This window comes from Condylura cristata, unplaced genomic scaffold, assembly GCF_000260355.1.
Source record: "Condylura cristata isolate star-nosed mole 26May11 unplaced genomic scaffold, ConCri1.0 scaffold00011, whole genome shotgun sequence".
In the NCBI taxonomy this organism is placed as follows: domain Eukaryota; kingdom Metazoa; phylum Chordata; class Mammalia; order Eulipotyphla; family Talpidae; genus Condylura; species Condylura cristata.
This window is the reverse complement of record NW_004567112.1, coordinates 33,472,256-33,487,760: the sequence shown is the minus strand read 5'-3', so window position 1 is coordinate 33,487,760 and position 15,505 is coordinate 33,472,256. Positions and strand designations below refer to the sequence as shown.

Below are 15,505 nucleotides of genomic sequence, written 5' to 3'. Positions count from 1 at the left end.
TTGCCTAGAAGGAAAAGGACAGAAACTATGGTCCTAGAGGTCTCTTCCAGTCTCACAGGTAGCTGAGAAAGAGCAGGTGCCTGATGCCCAGTGCCTCTGAAGACAGATGTCCTGTGTATCGAAGGGCAGCGGCACACTGCTTTGGGGGACCAAACCAATACACCTGGCACAACCTTGAAGCCTCAACCTATACCCACATCCAGCATCAGGCAGTCTAATGTGGGCAAAGCCTGCTTCCAAAGGGAAAGTGGTTGTCTGCTCTACCCTGACTCTGGCTCAGCTCCAGAAAGAAGTCTGTCAGGAAACTGTCCCTTGCCAGGTCTTTATACAACAGATACTACATGTTCTGGTACCTCACACTCCAGTGTGCAGAGAGAGACCTGGGGTGTCATCCAGCATTGTTGCTGACTCCTCACAATCTTAGAAAAGTCATTTCATGTGTCTGGGCCTCAGCCTTTTCTTCCGAAGAATGGGCTAATGCTATCCACTACATCAGACTTACGGAACTGAGTCATTCAACAGATAACACTGAGCAGTCATTGTACTGGAATATAGTAGAGATGGGCGGTGGGAGCTTTACCCTCTGGGTGGGGCTGGAACCCAGTGAACAATGTGTGCAGGACTACTTTGAAAAGTCATGATGGGCTATACTTGCATCATGGAGAATGATAATATCTTCCCACTCTGGGTCATGGATGGACTGAACTCACACACAGAACAGACCTGCTGGGAATAAATCACAACAATGGTCACGGAGCTAGGAACTGTTAGAATACCTTGACTGTATTAATCCTACAATCGCCAATGCCCTCCACACCTGGGAGAGCATTCAAAAGACACAGAGTCTACAAACAAGGAACTGGGGCCCAGGGCAGGGAGGATACTGTCCCACATTTTACCACTAGCAAAAGAGGCCAACCCAGGTCTGCTGGAGTGTGGGCACACAAAGCCAAACACCACATTACCCTGCCTCTCCTGAGAAGGGAATCCAATGCCCAGCCCTGTGCTGCCTGGAAGTGTTAAACTTGCTGGGTGAATTCTTCCAAAATGATCTAGAAGAGTAAAGCCACAATCCAGGTTGGGAGGAAGTCTCAGCTGAGATAAGGAAACTGTTATTGCGTATTTGAATCTTCATAGAGAAAATGGAGTTTTTAAAAGATTTATTTATTTATGCATACAGAACTGGGGTACAGACCAGAGGTGCTGGGGCAGTGAGAGGATTCACCAGAGACAGAGTGGGGAGCAGAACAGTCAGATCAACAAAGTACACTGCTGAGGGGAGCAGCGGGCAGGTCAGGAGAGGTCTGCTGCACCATGTGGATCACCTCCAGGGCAGGCGGGGATTGAACATGCACTGAAGCAGCTGCAGCTACCTAACCTGCTGCGTCACCAGGGAGGGCCCAAAAATGGATTCTAACAGGAGAGCTGGACCAGGAGATGAACCTAAAGCTGACAGAGATGATTCTTGCACCTCCCGCTTTGGCCACACTCTCCTGGCTCTGAATTCCAGATGGACCGCTAGCTAGTGGCAGTCTGCAGACAAAGGAGGACCCCAGCCCACAGAGGCAGACCCAAAACTAGGAGGCTGGCAGGACGCGTTGTGAGCTAAGAGCATGAGTTACACCCTGTAAGGCAGTTCAGTATCTTGGTAGTAGTACTAATAAGTGAGGACTCTCCCAAGGGGAAGGTAAAATTGGAAAAGTCAGGGACAAGCAGCTTTCTTTCGCCTGTGAAGATAATTTTCCTCCATTGTCAATGTTAGAATGCAAGTAGGTACTTTATTCAAGGAGAGAACAGTTTCCCATTTCAAAGAGGAGACCACTACAAGGGGAGTGTGGAGGAAAGGCATGAGACTGAGTGGCTGTGGGGGGACCCCCAGCCTGGCATCTCCCAAGCTAGGCAATGATGCCATGCCTGGTCTGCTCACTTCCAGGGCCAGGGCAGCAGCAAGCGGTGAAGAACAAAGGCAGGGATGTGGCTGCCTCTTGGGGGGGTCCTGGTGTGCTGACGGGGAAGGGGAAGGGTCAGGGAGGCAGGCAAATGGCCTGCTCCCAGGCCAACAGGGCCCCTCGCTCCCCGAACTCCCGTCTCACACTGGTCCTGTGAGCGCTGTCTCTCTCCCTGCTGGCAGTGTAGACAGCCTGTATTACACCCCAACAGAAGCCATGGCATCTAGAACTACATTTATTCTGTTGCTGGAAGCAATGGGAAGTCCCTGGGGCCTGGACTCCCTCAGGGATTTCACACTGCTCTCTCCTGCCTCGCTTGCTCTCCTGTCTCCTGGATTAGCATCACTGTGCCATCTACACAGGTGTCAGCAAGCCTGTCTTAGCATTGTGACCCCTTGGAGAACCACCGAAGAGCTAAAAGGAGGCCTTAGAAAGCAATCCCAAGCAAGCACCTTTAACTTGGGCACACAGGGGTGTGTGCAGGCACTGGGAGAGCCGAGAAGTCTCTCCCAGAGCAGTTTTCAAAAATGCAGCATTTTAAGGTATCACGCTGATTGACATCATCAAGTCCAAGAAAGAAAGATGCCACTGTAGCTGAGACGAGACTCTGGCAAGCAGAAACAACAGTCCATGTTGGGTGCTATTTTTATAGGTTGCTCCCCATCCTAGCATATTAGAGGCTCTGCTCCCCAAGCTTGGTTCTCCCCAAGTGTAAGGTTCCAACCAAGATTTTGCTGACAGAAGGATACAAAATCATTCAGAAGTAACAAGTTGATTCAAGTAAGTAGGACGGTCACTGTTTGTATATGAAATACAACACATACATCATGGAATGACAGGAAAACCTGCCATTTAAGTAAGTGTGGCGCACCCAATGGGTGACTTTGCATTTTCCTATATTGGCAGCAGAGAGAAGGAGGAAAGGCTCATTCACCTTTATTCTTCTCTCCCTTTAAAGAACTTGAGTGGAAAAGCACCAAGTTTCTTTGTTTCCCCCAGAGAAACTTTGATAAAACTGACCTATAACATTGTGTAAGTTCAAGGCACACCAAGCACCATTTCTAATGGCCTCACTGCCAGATGGGAAAGCTGCCCCGGAGGAAGAGAAGAGCAGAGCAGACTGGATTCCCAGCCCCTGAGCCCCAGGAACAATGCTTCCTCCCGTGAAGTATCATCCAACATTAGCCCCCCAAGCCCCAGAGGCCAGAACTGTTTCCACTTGAACTTGCCCTGCCCAGGGCCTGGGCGGGAGGGGGCCGAAGACACACCATTCCCTAAATCACGCTGAGCACAGTAGTGCTGAGGTTCCAGGCAGAGTTCGACGGATGCCACAGCCTGAGCCTTCGGGAAAGCCACCTCCAGGGCACGGAGGAAAGACCAGCAGCCTACCGTGGACCCGGCAGGCACTAAGGCCACTAAGGTGGCCGGTGGGCACCCAAAGTCACCCTCTCCCGGGAAAGGCCCTGGGAGGTGAACTCCCAAAGAGAACAGATGGGTGCAGGTCCCTCCCTGAAAGACTGGAAGAGGCTAGAAGGAGGGCGGATGTCCAGCAACAGAGGCACGGACCCTCCTGAGTCACCTGTGAGAACACTCCGTGGACAAGGCTGCAGTTAGCAGGAGGTTCTGAAGCTTTCTGGGGAGATCAGGAAAGGGTTTTGAGGCAGGAGGCAGAAGGACAGTATGCAGAGACGGAGCCAGTCCCACAAGCAGAGTCCTGTAATGCCGAGGGAGGACGCACGTGAGCAGAAGGCGTGGTGTGGGGCGGGCCAGTCCTCAGCCATGTTATCCTCCGCTTCAGGACAATGCAGAACGTGAAGCATCCAAACCTGTGGGGCCTCCAGAGAACACGGTGCAGGTTCAAACCCTAATTCCTCCATTCACCAGCTGGGAGCCCTTCTCTCGGTCTGTTTCCTCCTCTGAAAATAGCAACCACCGTGTCCATCGAAGGTGGGGATGTGGGAGGAACACAAGGTTGAGGACAGGTCAGGCACTGAGCACCTCCAGGTCATAGTGACCATGAATTCCCAACCATGGGTCATGGCACAGGCTGCTCTCTGTTCCCCTTCTATACTTGAAATTTCAAGTCCTGGAATTTTTTTTCCTCTTTCTTTTTTTCTTTTAAAGATTTAAGATTTATTTATGCATACAAAAACTGGGGTACAGGCCAGAGGCCCAGGGAAGGTCAGGGGATTCACCAGAGACAGAGTAGGGAGCAGAACAGGCAGACTGATGAAGTACACTGCTGAGGGGAGCAGCGGGCGGATCAGGAGAGGCCTGCTGCGCCCTGTGGGTCACCTCCCGGGCGGGGGATCAAACTCACTGCAGTGGCTGTGGCCGGCTTGCAGTGCCGTGTTCTTACCCGTTACACCACCAGGGAGGACCACAGGTCCTGGGGTTTCACGAGGATATATCTACCCAACTGTTTTTACTGCTTTTTCAGCTTCACTGAAGCCTGACACACGCAACAGAAAGATGTCTGAAGTGGTGATTTGATGTGGGAACACACGGAGAAAGGTCTCCCAGTCTCAAGGACTGCGTGCCTTGAGGCCTTTTGAGGCCTTCAGAGGGCACGGCTGCGTGCCTCCGGCCTTCATCTGACGCATGTGGCTTCCCCCGCGGTGGGCACTGCCTGGCCCCTGAAGCAGCCATGACCTCTTTTAAGAATGCAAGAAGTCCAAAAGCTATATTCCCACTTCCCGGACAGCACAGACAGAATAACACATCTGGCAAAAAGGCAAGGCCAGTGTTCTCAATATGCTTCTTTTATGAATTTTAAATGGTTTTTGCCCCTCTGGGAACTCCATAAAGCGACTTTTGTTTTGAAGTTTTAAAAAAGCAGCCCATCCGTCTTTTCAATGTTCCGGAACTTGTGCTCATGAATAAACAGGGCCTCACCACTGCCCAAGTCGTCCTCTCCCAGTCAGTGAGGGGAGCCCTGGGAGATGAGCAAGGACAGGAGGCCACGCGGGCAGCACTCTGCAGGGACAGGAAAGCTCCCTACCAGGAGGCTCAGAGCAAGTGCTCATCCATCGTGCACACGCTGCCAGCATCAGAGGGCCTCCGTGAGCCGGAGGAAGTGTGCCGTGGTAAGCAGGGATCCCACCTGTCCTGTGCCAAGAACACCCCACTCCCAGAAAGAGGCTTCCAGGTCAGAGCCAGCCCCAGGGAAACCCAAGGCCCTGGCTTCACAGGTGTGCACAAAGCCCACAGTCAGCCGTGTGCTCCATGGTTCCTAAAGGCCTGGGGGAGAGAAGGAAACAGGCAGATGGAGGAATTGTCATCACGTAGGAGTGGTGGGCTGGCAGCGACAGCTCCATCATGTGAGAGGGACTCTCTTCTGGAAAAAATTACCCGCTGTGAGAACTCCACCCACCGACCTTTCCCTCACCACCTCTGCATTCTGACACACACAGGTGTACACCACAGAAGCCTGTATCAGGTGAAGAATTTCCCGATTAAGAAGCAGGCATTAAATTTAGGGTGGTTGTTAAGATGGAGAGGTGGTGAGATGAAGTCGGTGCACTTCAGGGAAAGCAGTACCGGGGCCCTTCCTGACAGTCCCCCATGACGCCAGAATGTCCCAAGGCCTTTGGTACTTATGGACTGATCTGAGCCCAGATAAACTATATGGAATAACCAAGGTTTACTTCTATTTTCTAGACTAGCTAAAACTGAACACCTGTGGGTTCCTCTGAGCTGAACACTCATGGGCAACTGTGACCTATGTGCTATCTACAAATTACAGCAGGACATTCCTCGACTACCTACAGATAGCTAGGCAGTCCTGGGGATGCACAGCCACTGTTGACCTGATTACATGACTATCTCCATGGTGGTCTCGGGATAACTCTGCCTGTGATAATGTCATCCTTTGCTGATGCAAATGTCTAGTGACACACAGCCACGTTATCCCCTTCCCTTGTAAAACTTTGTTCCCATCCCCAACCCACCCTCCAGACCCTGTTCCTCATACCATTGTAGCATAATCAGCTTTTACTGGCCTGTGTGATTTCAATAAACGGCACAAGAACTTCTGCTCAGAGTCTGGCCCTGCTAACCTGCTCCACAGCTGCTGTGTCCCCCACCACAGAGCGACAAAGTTCCTGTCGCAACAAAGACCCCCAAGGACTAAAGGGGAAAACACAGAAATTTAAATCTTAAAGAAACAACCTGAAAATAAGAATCAAGGAACATTTGACCTCCCTTTTTTAATAGAAAAAAAAAATACTATAAGGTCAGCAATTTTCTCGGTGGCTCATTTTTTTCAAGCCCATCTTTCTGAACCAAACATTAAAAAAAAAAATCGTAAAATTCTACATTCTGCTGGCTCAGCAATTTAGCAACCAAAAAAGCAAAGGGTTTCTCAAAGCTTTAAGGAGAGTCCTGTGCTGAGTGTGTTGATATGTTCCAAGATCCCAGCCCCCACACCGAAGTTAAGAATGATGTATGGCGCAGAGAATGTGGTATAATACTTTGGAGGTTAAGCTAAACAAATGAAAAGGGAACAGTTCCAGTATCTAAACTTAGCTCCCCTGTACCCCTGGCATACTGATAATGCCTCAAAAGGGTGGCTTCTAGAGATGAGTTAGGGCTGGAAAAGCCCGGAGTCTTGGTTGTGGTTAGGGCCCCCTGATTCTGTGCTAGGTAAATCCCAATAAACGGTCACATTCTTGTTCATCACCACCTGAGACCTGACACCAGCGAACAATGACATTCTGTCAAGGGGCAAGAAAGAGCCAAATGCAGATTTTCGACAGAGAGAAAGAACTCGGACTTCAGAGGGAGATTCTAAGTCCCTTTCCACCACATATCCTTGAGAGGGTTTCAGCAAGTCTTCCAACTTCTCTGAATGTGTTTCTTCATTGTAAAAAATGGATTTACAGGGGCTCTCCCTGGTGGCACAATCTGTTAAAGCTCCGCACTATGAAGCAATCTGAAGCCACTGCAGCACAAGCTTGATCCCTGGCCAGGGAGGTGACCCATATGGCGTGGCGGACCTCCCCTGGCCCGCCCGCTGCTCCCCTCAGCAGCGTGCTTCAGCACAGCTGCCTGTTCTGCTCCCCACTCTGTCTCTGGTGAAGCCTCTCACCTACCACACCTCTGGCCTGTACCCAAGTTTTGTAAGCATAAATAAATCTTTTTTAAAAATGGATTTACTGTTCTGAACTGACTAGAAGGAATTAAAATTCATAATTCTAGTGACAGAGTTAAGGCACCTCTAAAGTGCCGTAAGTTAAGACACCCCTATGGAAAGTGTCCATGTGGATGATTAGTGAAGGCTGATGGGCGACAGTTAGGGGCTCCACCTCTCACACTTCTCACAGTCATGATCAGGCTGGTAGGTGGAACCAGGACCCTGGAGATGTTTACCAGCTCCATCGAGGTCTGAGAAAGAATGTGAGCCTGGGTTCTCTGGCTCATGAACACACCAAGGCGTCACCTTCCATCAGCACCAGTGGTCAGACTGCTACGATGTACACTCATGACAGAAGCCAACACCAGCCTCAGAAGATAGAGTCACCGGGGCATTTCCCCAGCTCCTGCCTCCAGCCCATCACTCAGGCACACTCACACCCCAGATACCCCAAACCCATCTCCTCCGGGCCCTACCAGGGCCCAGATAGAAAGTCACCTAGGCATTCAAGCATGTGTGATACTTGCTGGTCCTCCAGCTGCAATAGCTGGTTGGTTGGAAACTAATATAAATAACTAACTCAGATAATTCTGGCAATTAGGTCCGGCACAAGAGCAGAAGATGGCTGTGACACGCACTGAGTGAAGAACAATGCAAAAGGCAGGTTTTTGAAATGTAGGGAGAGCTAAGAAAGGAAATTAATTCCAGAGTGGTTTGCAGGGAATCCAGGCTCATTATTTCAATCTTGGCAGCTGCCAATCACTGCCAAAAGGCAGCTTAATCCTGCCCCACAGCTTTCAGGAACACTATGAATCAAGGCCCACAATTAGCCCTTCAATGTTGAGTTCATGAGTTATGGACATTCTCCAGCGGGGAAGGTACCACGGAGCCAGGACTCTGCAGGCAGCGTGTGGCCGGAATAAAGAATGTGTGGGTAATGCAAACAGTCCCCATCAGAGGTGACAGCGCAGGTCCGTAACATTTATCCCACCTCAGGAGAGGCCTCGACCCAGCCCATCAGGGTTTAGGAGAGGCGAGTGTGCAGTTTGAGGCTTATCTGTATGATTCATGGGGGACTCTTGAGTAGCGACAGAGAATGTAATTCTCACCCTCTTTCAGGTTTCCAGAAGTGAATAGATGCAGGAAACACAGTAGCAATGTGCTATTAGAACAGGATCTCCGTGGTTTGGGATCCTCCTTTTCCACATTTTCCAAAAATGAATTAAGCTGCCTGGCCAAGCATTTCAGACTGGCCAGGAAGTGACATTTTTCTCTTTATATCATTCTCTCAAAGCAATTAGAATTGTTGAAAGATTGTAGCCGTGAAATGATGCAGTCGGATACACAAACTCTAAGAAAGGCTAAATAATAACAGTATCAGTTAATAGTGGTAAATTCTTTTCTTGAATTACCACTTAAGCTGAGTAATTTGCAAAATGTTCTCCAGTCTTCCATCTTTTTGCAACAAACCTACAAGCCCAGTGTCCTTGCCCCTTTCCACCCTCCTCTCCCCCCCACAATGGATCAAAGTGGGCCCCTCCTCCTCCAGTTTCCAGCTGACGCCTGGAATAGTTGTGCTCTGGTCTGAGGAAAATAAGGCACAACTGGTGGGACAAGCCACCAAGTGATACCCAGGAGGCGCCGCCCTCTGTACAGACTTCCAGAAGCAGGGGTGGATGAAGGAGCCCTCCTCTGGGAGAATGGAGAGTTCTTTTGTCTGGTCCACTTGACCATGATGGTACTGGGGACCAGGAAGAGAACAACTGAGAGCCCCAACCTGAGACCCACAGCTTGAACACGGTGCCCTCAGTGACGGGTGCCCTAAGTGCCAGCCTTCTGGCCAGCTCCAGCCTCCTGCAGTAAAGATGGTATCAACCAGGCACTCTTTTGTCCACAGACCTCAGCTCTGGGTGGTCAAGAGGGAAGAAATGGTGGTCCTAGAAGAACAACGATGCCCTGGTCCTGCGTCCTTAAAGAGGCTCCCCCTGCCAGTCAGGAACGCTGCTACACCTCAAGACAGGCCTCAACAGTGGTCATGGAATGCCAAATCCAAGCTCGGCCCATCCTGATGGAAGAGGGCAGAAGGGGAAAAGTGAACCCAAAGTTAGGAGCTCAGAAGCAAGCATCAAGCTAGGCCTCTTGACTTAGAGCCCCTGGCATGGCCCCCATTTCCTGGGCCTCAGGGCCGCCCCAAGCAAAATGACTTGCTAACAACTTTCTTTCTTTGAATTGGTCACAGCCTATAAGCCTAAGGTGGAACACTCCGGCCACTGAAACACCTCACCTCATTCAGAGGTGTGCCTTCAGGCTCCCAGGCTGCACCGAGAACATGAGTGACCGATGTTGGCCAAATGCTTGAAAAGGTCGAATGCATGATTTGTGCCTGTGGGCTCAGCCCCAGAATTCAGTCTCTCAGCCCCGGGGCGGGGTGGGAGTGGGTGGGCAGTCCTTCTAGACTGGCAACACTCAGAAGATACTCCAACCTCAGATGGGTCAAATGCTGTCTTTTTAGGACATCGAATGGCAACAGGCCAGGTGCTCAGGGGTGACTGGCATGGAGGCACCAGTAGCTCCAGCAGTGTGAAATACTGCAATACCTTTTGCATGTGAGCCAGTAGCTTCTGCCCGAACAGCTGCGTGACCCCCGCTGCCAGCCTGGTCCTCCCCTGCAACCCCGGCCCTCCCTGTGACCCGGCAACCTCAAGCGCAGCACCTGTGTGGCAGGGAGACGCTGCTGTGGGACTGCATGGTGCCCGGGCCATGCAGTGGTGCAGCACCCAGCAGACCTTCCCCGCGTGTGCCCAGAGGTGGGACTACAGCACCATCTGCAGCACCCCACTGGCAGAGGGGATAAAGGACCCAGCTCTGCTAAGAATAAAGTGAGGCCACATAGCTACTGTTCTCCACGGGGTGAGAAGGGGGCACCCCAGCTCTCCTCTAGCCAGGATCCTCCCTTATTCACTCATTCTGGGACCTGAGGAACTGTAGGGTCACATTCACACCTTCTAGTCTGTGGGTGCATGTAAATACCCACTTATTTTCAAGGAAAAAAAAAAAGGAGCTCCTGACACTCTCTCTGGAATTTTAATTCTGGTGGGGGTAGCAGTCACATGGTCCTGCCCATCAGAGAGAAGCCTCTGCTCCCTCCACCCTTCCCCCCCACCCCCCCAGAATCCTGCCTAATAGTGCGTAAGGATCTCGGTTTCATCTGCCCAGGGGGCCAGGCGTCAACTGACCCATTCGCGGGACACAGAATCAGTTTAATAGCTCACAGCCAACAGTTTTCAACTGAAATGAGAAAAAAAAAAACAGCAGCATAGACAACAAAGTGTCACATTCAAAGGGCACTACCTTATGGTACTTGTGTTTCATTCTACACGTGAGGGTGCATATTGGGTGAGAAAGAGGATGTTTTCTCTTATTGGGGGTGTTAGGAGGAAAACAACTTTAAAAGCTAACTCCACCCTGTCACTAAGGAGGACACTGAGGCTGGAGAAGCAGTATGGCCTGGCCAAGGCCACCAGAGGTGGGCGGAGGGGAGCTGGTCAACTGGCTTCACTCCCCTTCCCAGTGGCTCTGGGTTTCTGGGATGCGAAAGAGCTGGTGGCTCCTCAGAAGTGGCCGTGACTTCCTGACCCCAGTCTGGCCGCCCTGAGAGGGGTACACCTGTCGGGGTCCCCACCCCCACAGCCAAGCTGAGGCAGGCAATGTTGAAACGGAGCCTCCACCTCAAGCCCACCTCCAAAGCCCCTAAAGACAACAGCCGGCCACAGGGCCGCTGGGACCAAGGGGCCCTTGCTCAAGCTCAGGTCCAGCAAGGCTAGAGCTCTCCCAAAAGATGTCCCTCTTCAGCAGCTTCCTGTCTCCACAGGCTGCCCACCCCAAAGCCTTGGGAAAGGGGGATTGTGCACTCTCTGGGAGCCAGGACAGGGGAATGCATCCTCATAATGTATCAAAATCCAGCTCTGTCCATTTGAAACAGCATAGGTTTTGGAGCGAGACTACTGAAACTACATAAAGACATTATTTATTTTTCCATAGGATCTGATTATATTAGCACTGACATGCACCAAAAATTAATTTTCAAATGTTCTGCTAGACACCGCATCTACATTATTTCTCCATTGAAGTGTGTAAAGGTATCTTATATCCTGCTGCATAACAGTTAGTATACTCATATGTAACTGACTAGTAATTGTGTTGATACGGGAAGATATATTAATTAATGTCACACACATACACAGCTATTGCTTCCACTCTTTATTCTATTCTAAGCATTTCCTGTGTGTTACTTAATCTCACCGTTAGCTCAGTAAAGCAGGTGCCATTATAATTCCATTGGTGGTAATAAACAGAGATCAGAAAAGCTACGTGAGCTGCTGAAGGCGACATAGCTAACTAACACTGGCAGAAACATGACCAGAACCCAGAGAGTGTGGCATCAAAACTGCCTTCAGAACTACCTCCGCTTGGATGCCGATGCTTACGCCTAGATCTGTTTCCAAGTGGAAACCCAGAAAAGTCCGATGGCTTGAATTGTCTACCCCCAGAGACTAAACTTGAAAAGCAGGGAATGGTCAGCATGAGACAGGCCCATGGCCATCACGACACACGCAGGCCTCGGATGGAAACCCCTGAGGTACAGGACTTTGAGCCTTTAGTTGCTCTTCAGGGGAAGTCTGAGGCTTCCAGGAACGGATGAGGGCGATGGACACACAAGAGCTGAGGTTACGCTGTGGTGCCATGTTCCCCAAGGGAAGTTTTCAATGCTGTTAACCCCAAATATCCCAGCTAAGAGAGTGCTGATGCCCTTACTTGGATTTCTGAATTCTGGTTCATTAACTACAGGGTTCAGGATCTGGAAAGGACACTAGTGTTTCAACAGCTTCATTTTGCCAATGAGGAAACTGAGGCAGAGAGGTGAAGCACCATGCCCAGGGTCACACGACGAGAGTGTGAGATCAAGTCATCTCCAGGGCACCGGGACAGTGCTTTAAGGTCTGTCCGGGGTGGCTTATTTGTTCTCCATCGACACTGATTCTGCTCAGTATCTGTCAACATGCTCACAGTTGGCATGCCACACCCTCACGATCCTGGGATCCAGAGAGAGAGAGAGAGACTCAGCTGTCCAAATTTCTACCAGTGACAATGGTGGCCACATGGGTATATTTTGATTTTTTTGAGTAAGCACCTGAATTCTGTGTGACTGATTTCAGCATTATTGGAGGAGGCTTCTAAATTTAGAACTCACATTCCAGGCAGTCTGTTACACAAATGTATACTTCCTCGGAAGCTGTTGTCAGAAACAGTAAAATTGACATCCATAAAACAGTTTCTTCATACCACAATAATGTTGAATTATAAAAACACAGTGTCTCAAACAAAGCTTTAACCTTTTATACAACCCTTCAAAATTAACTACATTTATGAAGGACTGCCCAGATTTTTTCTTTTTTTTTTTAAAGATTTATTTATTTATTCATACAGAACAGGGGTACAGGCCAGAGATGCGGAGGGTGAGAGGATTCACCAGAGACAGAGTAGGGAGCAGAACAGGCAGATCAACGAAGTACACTGCTGAGGGGAGCAGCGGGCGGGTCAGGAGAGGTCTGCCACGCCATGTGGATCTCCTCTGAGGCAGGCGGGGATCGAACTCATGCGGAATTGGCTTAAGCTTCTTAGTGTAGTGCTTTAACCCACTGCGCCATCAGGGAGGGCCCAGATTTTTTCTTTTTAATGCATAAAGCATCCCTATCCTAATTCTCACTTGTGGATGCAATTCCCTCGGCCAGCCAGTTAACTCTAGACACATGTCACTTCCCAATCTAGAGGTTTAGTAATTGATCATTTGGGGTTACTAGCCTGTAACCCCAGGCAGAAAAACCACCTACATACAAAAGCTGAAGCTTCTACTAATTTTAATCACCCCCTCTTTTGCCGGTTTCAATTAGTCCCTTCTATTCAATGACACGTTTCTCCTTTGTTCTGCAGTCAGTCATGCCAAGAGGAGATAGAAGGCCTTTCACCAAGGACAACTTAGCAGGCAGACACTGCAAGATATAATGTAGTGGGACTCACAGCTGATGCTTACACTTCCATCAAAATGCCTTACAGGACTCTGCCAGGAAAGATGGGGGGGAAATTGTTCTTATGCCCTGAAATTTTCCGTTCTTGATCTCAGCCCAAAGATGACTTTTATTTTTAAACTTGAGCAAAAAAAAAAATCAACTATTTTTGATTCATGCCCAAGCTAAAGAAATACACTTTGTTCTTGTTAAAGCAAGGTAAGAATTTTTTTAACACATAGGTAGCTCAAACAGCAAGAGCTTCAAAAGCCCAAGCCTCCCAGCCAGCTAGTGTTCACAGAGGCTGCACCTCTGCTATAATTGCAAAGCCAAAAATCAATAGCCAGGATTCCACTTTCTGCATACATCGTCCCCAGTTCTACTAATACTTTAAAGAGATGACATTTTTAAGCTGGGTTAGGTTGAGCTTGAAGCTTTGTCTCCTCTCTGGTGATAAGGAAGCAAGAGTCCATCCTACTGCAGGAAGAAATGACAGGTGACCTGACGGCCTGGATGCCCAGGCCCTGTTCAGTCTGCTCTCTTCTCATCCCTCCTACCCCACTCTAACCAAACCCCAACTCTCTCTACTGCTACTCTGCTCCACCCAGCTACTCCTGTCTCCAAGGAGGAAGAGAATGAAGTGTGTGGGTGAGAAATCACCTTTACCTAACCAGCCCCAGGCACCTGTGTGCCTCCTTGATCCTTCATGAGTCCCCCTAGATTTCGCTGCAGAATTCTGCTCTCTGCTCTCCCCACCTAACCTGGCCTCTGGACAAAGTGTCATCCTACCCTAGCATGTACACAGGCCCTGCTGGGGAGCCATAGTGATGGGCTGACAGCCCTCCTTGTGCACGTCATACCTGGACATGACTGCAAGCACTAGCCCTGACTGCTGACTGCCACTTGCTGACTGCACCTGGGAACAAGCAGGTGACCTTTCCGCAAAACCAGAGCTGATCTCCACTGTCCTTGCTGTCCATGGTGGTGTTGGGATAATCAGAGGGAATCACAGCTGTGAAGAGACTTTGTAATCTGACTTAAAATAAATGTGTATCCCACATGGTGCAGCACAGTGTGATCTGTGCCTTAGGATAAAGTCCAGGAGCTACCACCATAAAAGAAAGTAAATAATGCAGGCAGAAAAATAAGGCACTAAAAGAGAACAACAAAGCCTGTTTCTGCAGGGCTCCAGCAAGGGTGGTGACAGAGTAGTCAGTCAATAAAGGCTTCCTGGAAGAGGAGGCCTCATACGTGCTTGGAGCGCACCTGCTCCAGGTGCCTGCTCCAACGTGCTTTCATGCACACTGCTTCTGAGGCCCAGAGCTCTTCAAGAGCAAGCACCTGTCTTCTCTGCCACTGGTCTCCAAAGCTCTTTCTGGCACCAAGATAGCTTATCATAAATGAGTGTTGGGGAGTGCAAAAATGAAGCAAGTCTTCAATGAAGGAGGAACATGGATACCTGGGGAGAGGAGAGAGGATCCCAGGTAAGAACAGGTAAGTCCTGAGGGCTTGCTCAGAACACAGTGCTGCCCACTGCAGTGGAATCAAGAGGGCTGTCAAAGAAGGGGGGGGTTGGAGAGGCCAGCTGGGATCAGAGGGCAGAGGGCATGACTTTGGACTAGAGGAGTTGAGCTTCTGAGCACAGAGGGGAGTAAAGGGCATTCAAAATGATGTCATGAAATCAGTATTTGGGGAGATTAACCCAGCAGCTGCATGCAGGACAGCCTGCGGAAGAGTCAACCCACCTGGCACAGCAGCCAGGAGGCAACTGCAGGAACTCAGCAGGCAGTGGGAAGGGTAGATGCTTGCCTCCCCACGCCTCCCCACGCCTCCCCAAGTCTACTTCCCCAAGCCTCCCCCACACCTCCCCCAAGCCTCCTCAAGTCTCCCCATGCCTCCCCAAGTCTCCCCATGCCTCCCCAAGTCTCCCGGAAGAATCCTGCCACAGGGTTGCCCACAGGGGCACCCTCAGTGACTGTCCTCATTAAACTGGATCTTGGCCATCCTCTACCATCCTGCCCCACATCCAGCACTGCTTCCTGCGAGTGGCCACCATCCACCTCCTGAATCCCTCTAGAGCTGTGTCAGTCCATTTTTGGATGCCAGCTCCCATAGTAGAGCTTCCTTAAAGGAGATAAACAGTGATGAGGCAGGGGAGGGGGAGGGCAGGCAGGAGTAACAGGGAGAGAGTGTTTGCTGACAGGCACAGTTTCCCAAAGTGGTATCTTTCTTGTCAACAATTTTATAAGGTAATGAATTAATGAGACAGTTAAGATAATGATAAAAAGAAGACAGAAAAAAAGGTGTGAAAAAAGGCGTAGTAGACTGTAGTAGGTTCAACCCACTTTAAAACAACA

The 15,505-nt window shown here is 50.0% G+C and overlaps 1 protein-coding gene across 12 annotated transcripts in view; it reads right to left on the bottom strand.

Moving 5' to 3' along the window:
- The window catches only part of KCNMA1 (potassium channel, calcium activated large conductance subfamily M alpha, member 1), a 658,697-nt gene that overhangs the window by 586,003 nt on the left and 57,189 nt on the right, over positions 1–15,505 (bottom strand). The window contains exon 2 of one of the 12 annotated variants that reach the window (XM_012723691.1): positions 14,546–14,607. The exons of the other annotated variants lie outside the window; for them this stretch is intronic. Coding sequence (XP_012579145.1) covers positions 14,584–14,607 — 24 coding nt within the window. The 3' untranslated portion in view covers positions 14,546–14,583. Of the gene's footprint in view, positions 1–14,545; positions 14,608–15,505 lie in introns of those variants that run through there. 12 annotated transcript variants of the gene reach the window in all.